The following is an 18,437-nucleotide window of genomic DNA, read 5'->3' on the forward strand; positions in this document are numbered from 1 at the left end:
GCAGAAATCAGGAGGATCGTGGTTCAAAGCCAGCCCAGGCAGATAGTTCTTGAGACCCTGTCTTGAAAAAACCCATCACAAGAGAGGGCTGGTGGAGTGGCTCAAGGTGTAGGCCCTGAGTTCAAACCCCAGTATCAAAAAAAGAAGAAAAGAAAAGAAAGCAAGCTGGTATTAATATAAGACATTATAGACTTTTAATAAAAATGTTATCAGAGATAAAAAGGGAAATTCCATAAAGATAAAAGGGTTAGCTGGGTGCAGTGGCACATGCCTACTATACTCCCTGGTATTTGGGAGGCTTGTGCAGGAAGATTGCTTGAGCCCAGGAGTTGGAGAATAGCTTGACCAACATAGTGAGACCCCCCATCTCTTAAAAAAAAAAAAAGATGGCTGGGCACTAGTGGCCCATGCCTGTAATCCTAGCTACTTGGGAGGCTCCAATTGGGAGGATCACAGTTTGAGGCAATCCTGGGCAAATAGTTCATGAGATCCCATCTCCAAAAAAACCAGAACAAAATGGTTGGGAGGAGTGGCTCAAGCAATAGAGCACCTGCTTTGCAAGCACAAAGCCCTGAGTTCACACCCCAGTCCTGTCAAAAAAATAAATATCTAAAAGGTGAAAGGGTCAATTCATCAGAAAGTTGTAACAATTATAAATGTGTCTAGAACAACTAAACAGAAGGTCAACAAGGAAATATAACATGAACTTTATAGACAAATTAAACCTAACAGATACCTATAGCACACTCCACCCAACAATAACAAAATATATATTCTTCTCAAGACTTCCTGGAAGTCTCCCTGATAGGCTATATGTCAGGACATAAACAAAACTCAACAAATTTAAAGGACAAAATGATACAAAGTATATTTTTTTATCACAATGGAATAAAATTGGATTTCATAACAGGAAAAAATTTGGAAATTAGTAACTATGTGGAAATTAAGCAACACTACTAAATAGCCAATGAGTCAAAGAAGAAATCAAAAGGGAAATAAAATTATTCGAGATGAATGAAAATGAAGACAGAACATACTAAAATGTATAGGATGCAAGTAAAGCAGTATGTAGAGGGAAATTTTTAGCTATAATATGAAGAAACGTATCAAATCGTAACCTAACCTTTCACAACACTGGAAAAAGAACAAACTGAACTTAAACAAGCAAAAGGAAATAATAAATGTTAAAGTGAAAATTAATGAAATAAGAAGGAAACAGAGTAAATCAATGACACTAAAAGCAGCTTTTTGTAAAGATCAACAAAATTGACAAACACTTAAGCTTGAATGACCAAGAAGAGAGAAGATTCAGATTATTAGAATCAAAAGAGAAAGAGGTGACATTACTGATGACATTACAGAAATTAAAAAGGGGGCTGATGGAGTGGCTCAAGTGGTAGAGCGCCTGCGTAGCAAGCATGAGGCCCTGAGTTTAAACTCCAGTCCAGAAAAAAAAAAAAAAAACTACTTTGATGCTAATATGAGAAAGAGCAGGAAAAGCAGGGAACACACTGGAATTAGTAGAGGCAATGACTTCCTCAACAGAACCCAAATGGCTCAGCAACTAAGAGAAAGGATGGACAAATGGGACAAGAAATTAAAAAGCCTCTGCACAACAACAACAAAAAAATGGTTTCTAAATTGAAGCAGCTGCCCACAGAATGGGAGAAAATCTTTACTATACATCTGAAAAGGGATTGATAACCAGAATATACAGGAGTTCAGGCAGCTAACACCTGTAATACTAGCTACTCAGGAGGCAGAGATCCGGAGGATCATGGTTCAAAGCCAGCCCAGGCAAATAGTTCAAGAGTCCGTCTCTCAGAAAAAAAAAATCCATCACAAAAAAGGGCTGGTGGAATAGCTCGAGGTGTAGGCCCTGAGTTCAAACCCTAGTACTGCAAAAAAATTTTAAAAAACCAAACAACTAAACTCCCAAAATAATCAGTGACCCAGTGAAGAAATAGGCAAAAAAACTGAACATAGCTTTTTCAAAGGAAGAAGTCCAAATGACTGAAAAACACATGAAGAAATGCTCAACATCCCTGGCCATAAAGGAACTGCAAATCAAAGCACATTAAGGTCCACCTCATGCCTATTAGAATGGCTACCATCAAGAACACACACAACAAACATTGGTGAGGGAAAAAAGGAACTCCCTACACTGCTGGTGGGAATGTAATAATTTATAACTACTATGGAAAACAGTACGGAGGCTCCTCAAAAAACTAAAAATAGAACTGCCATATTATCCAGCAACACCACTCCTAGGGACATACCAGAAGGAATGTAGTCAGGTTACAACAAAAGCACCTGCATACCCATGTTTATTGCAGCATTATTCACAATAGCTAAACTATGGAAACAGCCAAGATGCCCCACTATTGATGAATGAATTAAGAAAATGTGATCTTTACATACAATGGGATTTTATTCAGCCACAAAGAAGAATGAAATTTTGTCATTTACAGGTAAATAAATGGAAATGGAAAACATCATCGTCAAGTGAAGTCAGCCAGGTTCAGAAGGCCAAAAGCCACATGTTTTCTCTCATAGGTGGAATACAGACTTGATACATATACAGCAATACTCTGAAAAACAGATCATGCCAAGGGGAGGTCACATACAAAAGGGAGAGGGTAAAAGAAGGAAGTTAAGAAGGTGAATATGGTTGATGTACTCTCTATATATAGAATTTTTAAACTGGTTGAAACCACCATAAAAAAAGGACTAAGAAAGAAGAAAAATAGAGGAGATGAGCCAAATTGGGCTATAATACATGTATACATGGAAATGCCACAAAGAAACCCTGTGTAGTTATCTTAAAAGCAAAAATATCTTTTTTTTTTTTTTTTTGTCCTATACAAAATCAGAGAAAAGGAGGGAAGAACAGACCCTGCTTGGGGGGATTGGTACCAGTGGGAGGAGGAAAGGGGGGGGAGGGTGTAGGAGGGTGAATATGCTATAAATTCTGTGTACACATTTATGCAAAAGGAAAAATGATACCTGGTGAAACTATTCCAGGAATGGGGAGGAGGGAGGATAAAGAAAAATGGAGGAGAGGATGAATTCAAGTATGAGATATTTGATGTAGTGTAAGAACTTTTATAAATATCACAACATACCCCCACCCAGCACAACAATAAAAAAAAAAAAAGAAGTGTTACAACTCAATAATAAAAAGGTAACCCAAATTAAAATAGGCAAAGAACATGAATAGGCATTTCTCTGATATACGAATGGCCAATAATGCACAGAAAAAGAAGTTCAAAATCACTAGTCATTACAGAAATGCAAATTGAATCCTCAATGAGATAACACTTCACACCCATTAAGGTGGCCAGAATAAAAAAGACAGATTAAAAACAACTGTTGGTAAGAATGTGGGGAAATTATACTCCTCATACTCTGTTAGTGAGAATCTAAAATAATGGAGGTGTTTTGAAAAATAATCTGCCAGTTCAAATAATTAAATTTAGAGTTACTGGGAGGGAAGATAGCAGATTAGAGACACCCAGCACATTCCTGAGTCCCCAGGAGATTGAAACAATAGGTATATGGTGCAGAGAGAGGTCAGGTAGTATGGAAGGGCACAGTATAACAGTGAACAGTAGACAGTTAACACCCAGGTAGAATCTGGAAACTAAAAACCCTTAAGTCAGGAACTCAAAAACATGGTAAGAAAGGAGGGTAATCACCCCACTAGGGCCCAGGAAAAAGAAAAAAGGAAAGCCTTGGAGAGCTCCACATGTAAGCAATGTGGTACTGTAAAAATACAGATTAAGATGTGAGATCTTGCTGGCACCCATGGCTCATACCTGTAATCCAGGCTACTGAGGAGGCAGAGATCAGGAGGCTCGCAATTTGAAGTCAGCCAGGGCAAAATGGTTCACAAGACCCCTGACCCTATCTCGAAAAAATCCATCACAAAAAAAGGGCTGGCAGAGTGGCTCAAGGTGTAGGTCCTGAGTTCAAACCCCAGAACCACAAAAAAAAAAAAAAAAAGATGTGAGACCTATGATAGTTCAGCAAGCAGGCTTTGCAGAAGGGGCCCCTGCACTTCCTAGCTTGAACTGGCAGACTACTGCAACTTGGACGCAGACTCTAGGAAGGGAGGTTCCACTGCAAATGGATGTGGAGGGTGCTTCCATTTGGGAAGGCAGCACGACCTCTGGGAATAGAAGCAAAGAGCAGCTGTGTGGCTATGAGTGAGGGCTGGAGCAGAGACTAGAGTGGCCAGGATCACTCGGTGTCTGCATCTCATAACCCCAGAGCAGATTTATTTGGTTCCATCACTCTCACAGCTCCAGAAACATCTGATGGCAGTGCAACTGCTGCTTGGAGATTTCCTGTACCCACAAGTGCCCCTGCAGTATGTGGTGGTGGGGGGGCATTCAATCAGGCAGTCCAGACCTTTAAAGAACTAACACCAAGGCTTCTCAAACTATTTGTAAGATAGAGAGGAAACTCCATTCTAGGAAGCCAGTTTTTCCTGATACCAAAACCAGATAAGGAGATCACAAGAAAAAAAAAAACAAAACCATAAGCCAATATTTTTGATGAACATAGTTGCAAAACTCCTTAATAAAATACTTGCAAAAATATCTAAATTCAAGCCAGGTGCCAGTGGCTCATGCCTATAATCCTAGCTACTCAGGAGGCAGAGATCAGAAGGACTGCGGTTCGAAACCAGTCCGGGCAAACAGTTCATGAGACCCTATCTCAAAAAAAACCTTTCACAAAAAGGGCTGGTGGAAAAACTCAAGGTGAAGGCCCTGAGTTCAAACCCCAGTACTGCAAAAAGAAGTACAAATTCAACAACACATTAAAAAGATAATACATCAGGATCAGGTTGGTTTCATTCCACAAATGCAAGGATTGTTCATCATATGCAAATCAACAATATAAAACAGCACATAAACAGAGCCAGGGTCAAAAATCACACAGTCATTTCAGCAGATATAGAAAAGGCATTAGACAAAATTCAATATCCCTAACAATAAAAGTCCTGAAAAAACTAGGAATAGAAGAATCACACCTCAACATAATAAAAGGTACCAAATGTCACTGAATAGAGAAAAACTGAAAGCGTTTCCTCCGAAGCCAGGACAAGGGTGTCCACTCTCACCTTATTCAATACTGTGATTGAAATTTTAGAGCAAAAAGCAAGACAAAGAAATAAGAGGGATAGCAATAGGAAAGGAAAAAGTCAAATGACCCGTTTGAAGAAGGTTCAAAACTATCTTTAAAAGATCCTAATGACTACACCAGAAGACTCTTAGATCTGTTAAACACTTTCTCAAAGTAGCTTTTCTTTTTGTAGTACTAGGGCTTGAACTCAGGGCCTACACCTTTAGCCACTCCATCAGCTAAATCCATTGTGAAGGATTTTTTTCAAGATAGGGAACTATTTGCCCAGGCTGGCTTCAAACTGTGATCTTCCTGATCTCTGCCTCCTGAGTAGCTAGGATTACAGGAGTGAGCCACTGGTGCCTGGCACAAAGTATCTTTTCTTTACACCAACAAACTTGCTGAAAAAGATAACAGGAAAACAATCCCATTCACAATAGCTTAAAAAAAAAAAAAGCCCTAGAAATTAACCTAACCAAAGAGGTGAAAGACCTCTACAATGAAAACTGTAAAACACTGAAGACACTAGAAGATGGAAAGACCTCCTATGTTCATGGGTCAGCAGAATTAATAGTTAAAATAGCCATATTATTGTTAGTGATGTGTAGATTCAACTTACCCCCATCAAAATTCTCAGGACCTTATTCTCAGAAATAGAAAAAACAAGGCTGGAGGGCTGGCTCACATCTGTAATCCCTACTACTTGGGAGGTTAAGATTGGGAGGATCATGATTTGAAGCCAGCTCAGGCAAAGTTAGTGAGGCCCCATTTCAATAAATTAAGCTGGGCATGGTGGTGCACACCTGTGATCTCAACTACATGAGAGACCATAGGTAGGAGGATTGCAGTCTGAGGCTAGCCTTGAGCAAAAATGAGACCCTTCACGAAAAATAAGTAAAGCAGCCAGGCACTGGCAGCTCACGCTTATAATCCTACCTCCTTGGGAGGATCAATGTTTGTGGCCAGCCTAAGCAAATAGTTCATGAGACTGCATTTTCAAAAATAACCAGAGCAAAATGGGCTGGAAGTGTGGCTCAAGCAGTACTGATCTTGCTTTGCAAGTGCAAAGCCCGGAGTTCAAAACCCAGTCGCACCCAAAAAAAATTTTTTAATTAAAATTTTAAAAATTTAATTAAAAAAGAGGTCAGGGGATGTGGCTCAAGTATCAGAGCACCTGCCTAGTAAACACAAGATCCGGAGTTCAAACCACAAAAAAATTTTAAAAAGAATAAAAACTTTAAAAAATACAAAAAATCCTAAAACTAACTGGAAATACAAAAGACCCCCAACAGCCAAAGCAATCATGAGCTCTTAAAAAGAGCAAAGCTGGAGGGATCACAATTTCTGACTTCAAGTAATACCAAAGAGCCACAATACTGGTACAAAAATAGACACATGGAACAATGGAAAAGAACAGAAGATCCAGAAATAAGCCTATGCAGCGACAGCTTCCTGATTTTCCACAAAGTTGCCAAAAACATATATTGGAGAAAAGACAGTCTTTTCTTTAACAAGAGGTGCTGGGAAAACCGGATAGCCACATGTAGAAAACTGAAACTACATCCCAATCTCTCACCCTGTACAAAAGTCAATTCAAAATAGATCAAAGTTCTTAATTGTAAAACATGAAACTTTGAAGAAAAACACTTCAACATATAGGCAGACTGCAGCATGGCTCAAGTGGTACAGTGCCTGCCTAGCAAGTGTGAGGCCCTGAGCTCAAAACCCCAGTTCTGCCAAAACCAAAAATTAATTTAAAAAAAAATATACATCAAATTGAAAATATTCTGCACAGCAAAGGAAACAATTATCAGAGTGAAGAGACAGCCTACGGAATGGGAGAAAATCTTTGCCAGTTATTCATCTGACAGGTAATTAATATCTGGAATATGTAAAGAATTAAAAAAATTAAAACCAAAAGAACAAATAATCCAATCAATAAGTGGGCAATTGAACTAACAGTCACTTTTCAAATAAAGAAACACAATGTCCAATAAATACATGAAAAAATGTTCAATATCTTTAGCCATCAGGAAAATGCAAGTGAAAATGACACTGAGATTCTATCTTATCCCAAATGGAATGGCTGTCAAAAGAAAACAAAAATACTAGCCGGCACTGGCAGCTCATGGCATAGGCCCAGAGTTCAAGCCCCAGTAGCACAAAAAAAAGAAAGAAAAAAACCAAAAATACTGCAAATGCTGGTGAGTATGGGGGGAAGGAGGGAGGAACTCTTAGACACTGTTGGTAGGAATGCAAATTATTTCCATCATTATAGAAACCTGTATGGTTTCCTCAAAAAATTAAAAAGAGAATTTCCTATGATCCAGTTATATACTATTCCTGGGTATATATCTGAAGGAATCAAAGTCAGCTTTCAATAGAGATACCTGTAAACCCATGCTTATTACAGCATTATTTGCAACAGGAAAAATATGGAATCAGCGTAGGTGCCCATCAACAGATGAATGTGGCATATATACACAACAAGAGAGTTTTATTCAGCCACAAAGAGTAATGAAATTTTGTCATTTGCAGGAAAATGGATGGAACTGGAGATCATCATGTTGGGCAAAATAAGCTAGACTCAGAAAAGATTACATGCTTTCTCTCATATAAGGAATTTTTTTTAAAAGAAAAAAAAAGACATGAAAATAAAAGGGCACTATTAGAAATATGCAAAGGAATAAAGGGAAGTAGGAAGAGAGTGAATCCAATCAAAGTACATTATATGCATATATGAAATTGCCACAATGAAACCCATTACTTTATATAATTAATATAAGTAAGCCAGGCTTCCAGCCCCACTCGTAAAATTTTTTAAAAACTAGTAACTAGAGTTTTACCATATAAACCTGAAATTTCATTACTAGATATATGCCTAAGAAAAATGAAAACATGTTTACACATACACTAGAGTGTAAATATTTATAACAGCACTATTCCTAATAGCCATAAAGCAGTAAAAAGTCCATTAATGGACAGATGGATAAACAAAATGTGTTAATGGAATATAACTGGCCATTAAAAGGAATGAAGTTTTGACTGGGGGATGTTGCTTGGTGGTACAGCACTTGCCTAGCACATGCACGTTCCTGGAGTCAATCCCCAGCACTGCATAAATAAGTAAAAAAACAAACAAATAAATAAATAGGGAAAGATAATAGTAGCACCTTCATCACAGGATTGTTTTGAAGATTAAATGATTTAATGCAAGTAAAGTTTTTAGGACAAGTTCTGGCAGAGAACTCATTAATAAGTACTCATTAATATCAGACACTGCTATAGCAGAATAGTTTCCAGGAAAAGTATACAAGAATTATTCCCCCATTTCTATTAAATAAAGTATTAAATTGTGCACCTTTGTCCTTTTCTACTCTTCAACACTGATTATTTGTATTTTGGATGGCTATTTAACATGCAACTGAAACCATGTTCCTTTTTGAGGCATCTACAACACAATTTAAAAATTATTACTTGCCAGTCTTTGTAAAGAGGGTGCCATTTTCCCAGGAAACAAGAAACTTGGCAGATTCTCTTATAACACTGGCAGAGTGAAGTAAATGACTTTTAAATCTTTGCAGACTGTAGAGGCTAATGATAAACAGGCAGTGCTGCCAAAGGTGTGGCACAGTTAAAGCGAGCATGGACACAACCTAAGGACAACCACACAGGTCTCCTGGGGCTGCAACTATTTGACTTTAGATCATAAACATCACAACAGCAGCCAGTGATACAGGGGCCTAAAGGGTCTGTCAGTTACTTTTAGAGATGTTTTACTTCTTAGCCCCAACCCAAACACAGGGCAGAGAGTGTCAAAAGTAGGGAAAAAAGAGATGCGTGGGAAAGGCAAGGCAGGTCCCCAAAATATACATACTTTCCATAAGAAGTATCTTTTAACACTAGTTCTGGAGCTCTATACCAGCGTGTGGCCACATAGTCTGTATAAATGTCCCCAGGAGCTGCTAGTGTTCGTGCAAAACCAAAATCACAGAGCTTAGTAATTCCTGACTGGGATACTAAAATATTCTCAGGTTTTATGTCTCGATGAATAATCTAAAAAGCAAACAGAAGATGAAATATATTAAAATGAGGTTTCATTTTCTACAGGATCTCTCAAAAATTATAGAGACAATCTAGCTAATTAAGATAAGGAAGCTATTTCCTTACCACATGTAAAAATAGCTACATATTTCTAATTCTTGCCCCATCCATCACTTCAAAATGAAATGAAGTTAAGGCAGATATAATATTGAAAAGGTAAATCACATTCCTATAAAGAAGATCAAAAGAACTTGGTGAAAAATCCAACTTTCTTTCAACCCAATGTTCCAAACCAGTTAGTGTCCTTTCTCTCATTTCCTTCACAGGTAAACCTCCTGAAGACATCCTCTCTACTCAGCCTTCACTCTGAACAATTATTCACTTGAGATAATATAATCTGTCTTCTGTTCCCATATTGCACTAAATTTCCCTAGACAAAGTCTTCAACATTGTTGCTACATCTAATACACACCTCTCAATCCATACCTTAATTGATTACTTAAGTGTCACAACATTTGTGATTTCTGGGACCTTAAATTTTCTGTCTCCTATCTCCCTGGCAGTCCCTCTTTCTCTGTCTTGTCCCTTAAATGCAGAGTTCCTAGATAATCTCATTCTCTCTGTCTCTCCTTCCCTTCCTCCCTCCTTCTCCCTCTCTGTCTCTCTGTCAACTATTTTTGTCACTTGGTTACTATCTTGGGCTTCACCCAACCTACTGGCTGCTCTATCTCAATCTCATCTTTAAAAAAAAAATTTATTTAAATTGACAAAAATTGTACATATATATCATGGTACATGTTGTTTTGAAACATAAATACACTGTGGAATGACCAAGTCAAGCTAATTAACATATGTATTAATATTATTTTGTAGTATGAATACTTAAAATCTATATTCAGCAATTTTCAATAACATAAATAACTATAGTTACCATATTATACAAAAATCTCTAAAATTTATTTTGATTTGAAATTTTCTATCTTTTAGACCAACATCTTCCCAACAAAACCCACTCTTCAGGTCCATGGTAACCACTATTCCACGGTCTACTTCTAGGAGTTCCACTTTTATAGATTCCACATGTAAACTAGAGTGATGTTTGTCCTGTGCCTAGCTTATTTCACTTAACATAATGTCCACAATGCTCATCTATGTTGTTACAAATGATAGCATTTCTCTTTTTAAAGGCTGTATAGTATGTACAAATATCATATTTCCTATATTCATTCATCCACTAATATATACTTAGACTAACTCCATTATTTTGGCTATTGTGAATGGTGCTGCAGTGAACATGAGCATTCAGACATCTCTTTGACATACTTATTTCATATCCTTTGGATATATATACAGTAGGGGAGCACCTGGATCATATAGAAATTTAATTTTTAATTTTTTTGAGGAACCCCCATACTGTTTTCCACAATGTCTGTACTTACATTCTTACCAACAGCATGCAAAAGTTCCCTTTTTTTCTATATCCTTTCTAATTCTCAGTTTTCACCTTTTGACAATAGCCATTCTAAAACAGGTATGAGGTGATACCTCATTGTGGTTTTAATTTATACTTCTCCAACAATCAAGTGCACCATTGAGCCCACCCATTGGTTGATATAGGGCCTAACTTTTTGCTTGGGCTAGCCTGGAACAGGTATCCTCCCGATCTCTGCCTCCCAAGTAGGATTACAGGCTTGAGCTACCACTCTCGGTCTTTTCTCCTTTTTCTTTATTGCTTTTGCTCTTGGCGTCGTATCTACAAAATAATTGCCCAATGCATGATCACACTGATTTTCACCTGTTTTCTTCTGTGAGTTTTATAGGTTTAGCTCTTATATTTAGGTCTTTCATTCATTTTGAGTCAATTTTTGGATATGATGTGACTTACCAATCTTTGAATTTAAACAATGATTTTGATTCTCCTTTATTTTGTAGCTGAATGCTTTCCAGGACTTCATAGAACTCCATATTACAATCTGATTTATAACACCTCTGTTTTATATAGCCTTATACGCTTGAATTTAAATGCCCACCAAAGAGTCAAGGAGTCTAATACTCCTGTGCCTTAGTCATGTAATAAAATTTTTGTGTGCTTTTTTCCTGTTTAAAAAAATAAGGACAGGTTGATGGAGTGGCTCAAGTGGTAGAATGCCTGCCTAGCAAGTGTAAGACCTTGAGTTCAAACCCCAGTACTGCCAAAAAAAAGGAAGAAAGTTCAAACCCCTACAACTTACAACAGTTTCAAAGAGCCTGAGTTTTAAATCTAATACTGTTTTAGTTTAACTGGTTTTCCTATCTAATGTTGTACAACTAAATGGTCATGTACGTATTATTCCTTGGAAAAATTAGCTGAATAATAATGTCTGAGATAGGCTGCAAGACTACAAATTTACTATTTGCCTTAAAAACCAAATAAGCAAAGAAGTTCACTTCTTGACTGTATCCTATTTTACTGAACAGCTGGAAAAGACATTTTAGGACCCACTGGGTACATTTTAATATAAATTAGGAATTAGATGATATTAAGGAACTACTGTTAATTTGAAGATGCAATATTCATTTTGAGCTTATGTAAGAAATGTCCTTTTTGAGAGATTTATAATGAATAGGGTACGGTGGTGCATTCTTATAATCCTGGCACTCAGAGGGCTGTGAAGGAATGAGTTTGGGCCAAGTCTGGTATATACAGCAAGACTCTCTTTTGAAAAAAAAAAAAACAAAATAGTTTCTGCTGGGTATTGGGGGGGGGAGCGGAAGGGGGTGGAGTGGGTGGTAAGGGAGGGGGTGGGGGCAGGGGGGAGAAATGAACCAAGCCTTGTATGCACATATGAATAATAAAAGAAAAATGAAAAAAAAAAATAGAGATACATTTGGAGATAAAATGTCAGGTTGCCTGTCACGTACTTTAACTTACTTTAGAAAACAAAATAGATGAATACAGCAAAATATTAAACTTTTAAATATCTAAATAATAATAACCCCTTGTTCGGAAGAACAGGAGTTTAAAATCCAAAAGCAGAGTTAAGAATGTATGTAAAAGTGGCCTAAATTTAAGGAAATAGGGTTTTGTGGAGTAAGGGTAGGAGTTGAAGCTAGGGAAGCTGACAATCTTTAGTTATTAATCAGAATTACTCATAATTCATAACATTTACCAAAAATTGGGTAAACTCTAACAAGTCCTATAAAGATAGGAGCCAAGGCTTTTACTCAAGGTTGCAGTAAAAATCAGTATTTGTCACTGACAGATGCTCAACACATACTTGGTGAATCAATGAAGTAAAAATAAGTATTTCTTCCCTCATAAGTAGCCAAATATTTGCACTTATATTCTGACTGCTTCCAAAATGGTTTGCTTGGGATTTTTCATGCTAGGGATTGAACCCAGGGCTTCACATATACTAAGTGAGCATTTTACCACAGAGCTAAACTCCCAGCTCCCAAATGGTTTCGAAGAGGCATGCTAAACCAGTTCAAGGTTTTTTTTTTGGCAGTTCTGGGTATCAAATCCACCTTAAGCATACTAGGCAAGTACTTTATCACTGAACTACACATACCCAGCACTCAATTCTTAAATTACAAAACAACCACAGAGCTAAACTCCCAGCTCCCAAATGGTTTCGAAGAGGCATGCTAAACCAGTTCAAGGTTTTTTTTTGGCAGTTCTGGGTATCAAATCCACCTTAAGCATACTAGGCAAGTACTTTATCACTGAACTACACATACCCAGCACTCAATTCTTAAATTACAAAACAATCAGAAGCTGGGCATGGTAGTACATAACTATAATCCCAGCACTCCAGAGGTTGAAGACAAGAGGATTCTGTGAGGTAAAGGGCAGTGTCTAAGATGGAAATTCTCAAAATCTTATAACCAGTTTGACTACTTTCTAAATCCATGATATAATTACCAAATCACTATTTTTACTTAGAAATTCTCAGTGTCCCTTAAAATACATTAATATATCTAAAAGTCATTTTCCCTTCTAAAGTCAGTTACTGTCTACGGCACTATAATTCTCTTGCTCTCAAAAGTCTTGTTTTTATCACTGACTTCACCTTTTGTGTTCATCCCTCTCATATCTAATTAATTCTCAAATCCTGTCACTTCCTTTTTGAAATCTTTCCTTCTTCTTCCCATTGCTACCATCCAAGTCCAAGCTCTTAGGGCCTTACCTCTAACTGTCATGATAGTATCTTACTTGATCTCTCTGGTGAGATCTACCTATTATTATTATTATTTTTTTTTTTTGGTAAGGGGGAGTTGGAGGGGGGGAACTGGAGTTTGAACTCTGGGCTTTGCACTTACAAAGCAGGTGCTCTACCACTTGAGCCACACCTCTAATCCATTTTGCTCTAGTTTACTTTGGAGATGGGATGTGGTAAACTGTTTGCTTACACTGGTCTTCAATCATGACCCTCCTGATCTCAGCCTCCCAAGTAGCTAGGATTACAGGTGTAAGACACTGATGCCTGGCTACCTACTTATTCTTATCCTCTGTTCTTTTTTTTTCCCTTGATGATACTGGGCTTTGAACTCTGAGCCTCCTGCTGGCTAGGCAGGCTCTTTGCCACCTGAGCCATACATCCTGCCCCTCTTCTACTCTTGCCAAAGTAAGTTTAGGTTTTGTTTTTATCCTGTCCAAACAAAGCTCAAAAATCTCCAATAGTTTCCTGGTGTCCCCAGGAAAAAGTCCAAACTTTTTGGATGGGTGTCAAGGATTGATTTCTTGGCTCTGGAAAACCTCTCCTCAGACCACCAATGCAATCACACCTCCCTCTTCCTGTTCTCTGTAAGCTGATTTGTCACTGCTCTCTGAACTCCAGAGACTCATAGTGACTCCAGCTAAATGTATTTCCTCTTCTTCTCTAATGAAATCCAAGTTACAGTTCAAATTCTACTTACTTTGGTTTTTACCTCATTCTTGAAGTATTCTACTCTGTTTAGCCCATACTGATATGTCTCTCTATTCAAGAAACATTTTTAGGGTCTACTACAAACACGTACTATGCAGATACAAAGAAATACAACTGCTCCAGACTCCCTATCAGCGCTAAGTATTAAGTACTCAAAATGTGCCTGACATAGTGCTCAACACTTTACATCTTTTCCCTAATTTGATGTTTTAAAAAAATCTGTGAGGTAGGATAAAGTACCTGTGAGGTAAGGCAAAGAAAGTGAAGCTCAAAGAGGTTAGATAACTTTCCCAAGGTCACAGAGTCATGAGGCTGTCACTTTTGGTTACACAAGTTGTTTGGGTTTTCTTTCATAGATAACTCAGAGGTGAAAACACAGGAGAGTCTGACTCCAAAAACTACATGTGCTTAGCTATCATATTATATGCCTTGGATTCAGCTGGCCAGGGAGTTACAATCTGAATTCCAGTTGTTGCCACAACCATATTTTTCAAAACCACAAAATGGGAAAAAGGCTGGGATATGTAGTTGTTGTGCCTGTATCATCTACTTAATAAAACTATTTTTGAGTCTTTTACTGTTATTTCCTGAATACATCATTAACTGCTATTTTCTGAATATATATGTAATTTTCCAGAACGTAGTCTCATGTTGAGAACAAAGTTCCATAAAAAACTGGTGAGCTAAACACTTACTACTAAATTCAACACTAAGTCAGAATAGTTGATCTTTTCTCTTTATTTTTCACAGGCTAAGTGACAAGGCCCTACATATCCCAACCACTTTGTTTCTCGTTTGTTCTTTATTTATTTGACAGTACTGGGGTTTGAACTTAAGGACTTGACCTGGCACTCCCACTGGAGGCATGCCCCCAGCCCACTCCTTTGTTCCCTTAAAGCTACCATAAGGACTTGCTACTCACCTGGCCTAATACCCAGTTCCTATCTCCAAACCTCCCTTCATTTAAGCAAGTCTCTATTAAAGAGTTGGCCCCAACTTTCAACATTTTAATGTACTTTCTCAGTTGACTATTGATTTTTCTAAACCAGATTATTGATACTGCCTTAGTTAACAATTATGTACTCAAATGGTTTTTGGTTCTGCAACTAAATTATAAGGGAGTAATCCTCCATACCCATTTTCAGGATATCTATCAGAATTATACAGAAAAATGATTTTCATATAAATAAAACAATTTTTAAATGGCACTTACAATTCATATTTATCCTAGTTTGGCTTATTCTGAAGCACTTACATTATTATTGTGAAGATATTCAATTGCTCGAAGGATCTGGAAGAGGTATTTTCTAAGTCGTTTACTTTCTAGTCCATGACAGTAATGTTGTAACTCATCTAATATCGTGTGGTCAATAAATTCAAATACCAAATGAATTTTCTTTTTCTGTTTAAAAACTTCAATAAGATTGACCAGGTTTTCATGACGAAATTGCTATTGACAAAAGAAACAGAGTTTTAATAAGTTCAAACTGTAATTTGCACACATAACATCCTGTATACTTTTAAAAGGAAACTGAAATATTATTCTTGGCTTCTTTTCCTCTATGCATTTCAATAGAAATTTCTCAACTGATTTGTTTACATTCCTTTTTTAAAAAAATTATAAGCCATCATCTCATTATCAGTATTTAAGAAGAGAAATGTATTGCTTTATCTCAAGTTGGCATTTGATTGTTTGTAATTTAGACACTAGGGAGGCTGAGGCAGGAAGGTCTCATTCTATGCCAGCTTGGGTCACATAGTGAGACCCTGTCTCATTAAAAAAAAAAAAAAATTCAGAGTTAAGTTACTATGATGCAACTTGGTATGCTGCTGAGAAATATCTTGTTATCTTTTAACTTGGCTTGAGGTTTTAAAAGATTTTCTGGTTGTCGTCCTTGTTTTGTTTTTTTTGAGTCAGGGTCTTACTATATCCCAGACTGGCCTGGAACTCTCCATCCTCCTGCCTCAACCTCTGCAGTAGTCGTTGGGTTGTAGTTGGGTTTTTTTGTTTTCTACTGGAGATTGAATTCAGAGCATTCCACATGTTAAACCATACCTCTAGTCACTAAAGTCCTTATGCTTTCAAATGAGCATGAATTTCAACAACATTAAGTATATGATCTGAGTTTATACAAAAATCAATTGTTCTCTAATTTTGTTCCTAAATGCTAGAGAGAAAACTAAATTCTAAGGGACATAATAATTTCATCAGACTGTAACAAAAGAGTATCAGAATACGTGGAAAACCTTCCAAATATGTACAATACCAAACTAAAGTTACAGAAACTCTACATAAGGAAGCAATTATTTTTGGCAATGTTTACTCACTATCTGTACTATTCTACCAAACAACAAAACACTTTTTATCCTTTTTATCCTAGCCACCAGGGAGGTGAGGTAAGAGGATGAAGAGTTTGATGCTAGCCTCAATAGCAGCAGCTGCAGAGAAAGAGACCCCATCTCAAAAAAAACTCAAAAAACCAAAAACTAAAAAAAGGGGAAAAAAAGTCTTTTGCACTGATAACAATTTTGGTAAAAATAATCTTTAAAAGTCAAAAATGGCCATGTATCAGCTTAGGAAACAAATGAGGTTTAATATTTTATGTTGCTTATTTTTTCAACACTTTGACCTTACTACAATCAATTCTGAAATGTCTAGCCATTTTTTTCAAACTACCAAAAAATATTTATTCATTTAGCTAAAAACTAAGGGATATATTTTTGGTATTGGATTCATTAGAAAACTACTTTCATAAAAAAAATTTTTTGCGTTTATTCTAAAGACACAGTGTCAATTTTTCTTCCTCTCTGTGACTAATACAGAGGCTAAAGTCCTTGGAACATGACTAATAAGAAAACATGCCAAAATATAATGCCAGATTCCTTTCTTATTTTTGCTCCCAGTTTCTCTGTTTGGCCAGATGGCACAGTGCAGCAGCAATAAAATACTGGCAGCAGTAAAAAGAACTGACTGCTTTTGGACACTCAAGTATCAATCCTCCACCTAAGGCAAATTACTGGCATCCTGTTTTGTCTTTATTTTAAAGGCAAAAGCAAGCAGTGAAGGGTTGATGTGAGCTAAATACACATTAGGGAAGATTCACCAAGGAGTAGAGAATCAGGTGTTTTCTCAGATAAACCACGAAACCCCTAGAAATGCTCCATTTTCAAGTTGTTTATTTTTCTCTATCACTACACAAGATTTCTACAGATATTTTTATTAATTATATGTAATTTATTTATTGAAATAACATAAAAATTTAGTTCAAATTGAGCCATTACGATGATCTTTTTAGATTAAGAATGTTAACTAACCTAAGAAATCTCTTGGCAGAATTAAATTATATCAAATTAAAGAGCCCATGAAGGCCAGCTGTGATGATACATACCTATAATCCCAGTAGGCAGAGGCAGGAAGACCATAAATTTGAAGCCAGCCTCCAGAGTGTCTTAAAACATTTTGCCTAATACTTATAACGGCAAAAAACATTTTCAAGTTTTTCTCTGTTCTTGCCACATATTGGTTATTTTACAAAATGATTACATAGAAAAAAAATAAGCAACTACAATAGAGTTAAAGAAAAGAGGAAGAGATAATGCCTGGGGAAAGTCATCTTTTTTTGGGGGGGGGGTGGTACAGAGGTTTTGAACTCGGGACCTTGTATTTACTAGGCAGGTGATCTACCACTTGAGTCACATACTCCTATCCTTTCCTGCTTAATCATTTTTCAGATAGGGTCTCACATTTTTGCCTGGGGCCAGCCTCAGATTGTCATCCCCCTACCTCTGCCTCATGTGAAGCTTGGATTACAGGTGCAAGTACCACGTCTGGCTTGTTAGATGAGATGGGGTCTTGCTAACTTTTTTGCTGGGTTGGTCTTGAACCATGATCCTTCCAATCTCCATCTCCCTAGTAGCCAGTATGAGAGGCATATGCCACCATGCCCAACAAAAAGGTCTCCTAATCAGATTTTTTTCCTTATGGTACACAATTGCCTTACAGTATTATATGTTAGGGTATCAGGGCAAGGACCGATATCTCTCACAAAATCATACCATCTTCACTGGCTTTTTCTTTTACATTGTCTAGAAATAAAGCAGTTCCAACAATCTGGATGCCTAATACATTGCCTCTGCTTACATTTACAAAGAAAGAATATACTACTTTTGTATCAGGTAAAAATAAGCAAGAAGGGCACATGTTTTTCCCATCACACATAAAATATCTAGACTATACTGTTAAGACCATAAACCTTAAACCTTAAGAGCATCTAGAGACACAGAATATACATATATTGAAGTATTTTTTCAGTCACTGGTTTTATATCTAATCCCCAAGAAAGTTAATACTCC

The 18,437-nt window shown here is 37.0% G+C and overlaps 1 protein-coding gene across 5 annotated transcripts in view; it reads right to left on the reverse strand.

Annotated features, from left to right (window-relative positions):
- Positions 1-18,437, reverse strand: part of Cdkl3 (cyclin dependent kinase like 3) — a 94,740-nt gene that overhangs the window by 70,755 nt on the left and 5,548 nt on the right. For all 5 annotated transcript variants that reach the window (XR_012442521.1, XM_074057300.1, XM_074057299.1 and 2 more), the window contains exons 3-4: positions 15,340-15,534; positions 9,008-9,186 (exon numbers count right to left, since the gene is read on the reverse strand). Coding sequence is in view for 4 of the 5 variants with exons in the window: in XM_074057300.1 (XP_073913401.1) it covers positions 9,008-9,186; positions 15,340-15,534 (374 nt within the window). In the remaining variant the exon portion in view is untranslated. The remainder of the gene's footprint in view (positions 1-9,007; positions 9,187-15,339; positions 15,535-18,437) is intronic.

Source organism: Castor canadensis, chromosome 16, assembly GCF_047511655.1.
Source record: "Castor canadensis chromosome 16, mCasCan1.hap1v2, whole genome shotgun sequence".
In the NCBI taxonomy this organism is placed as follows: Eukaryota; Metazoa; Chordata; class Mammalia; order Rodentia; family Castoridae; genus Castor; species Castor canadensis.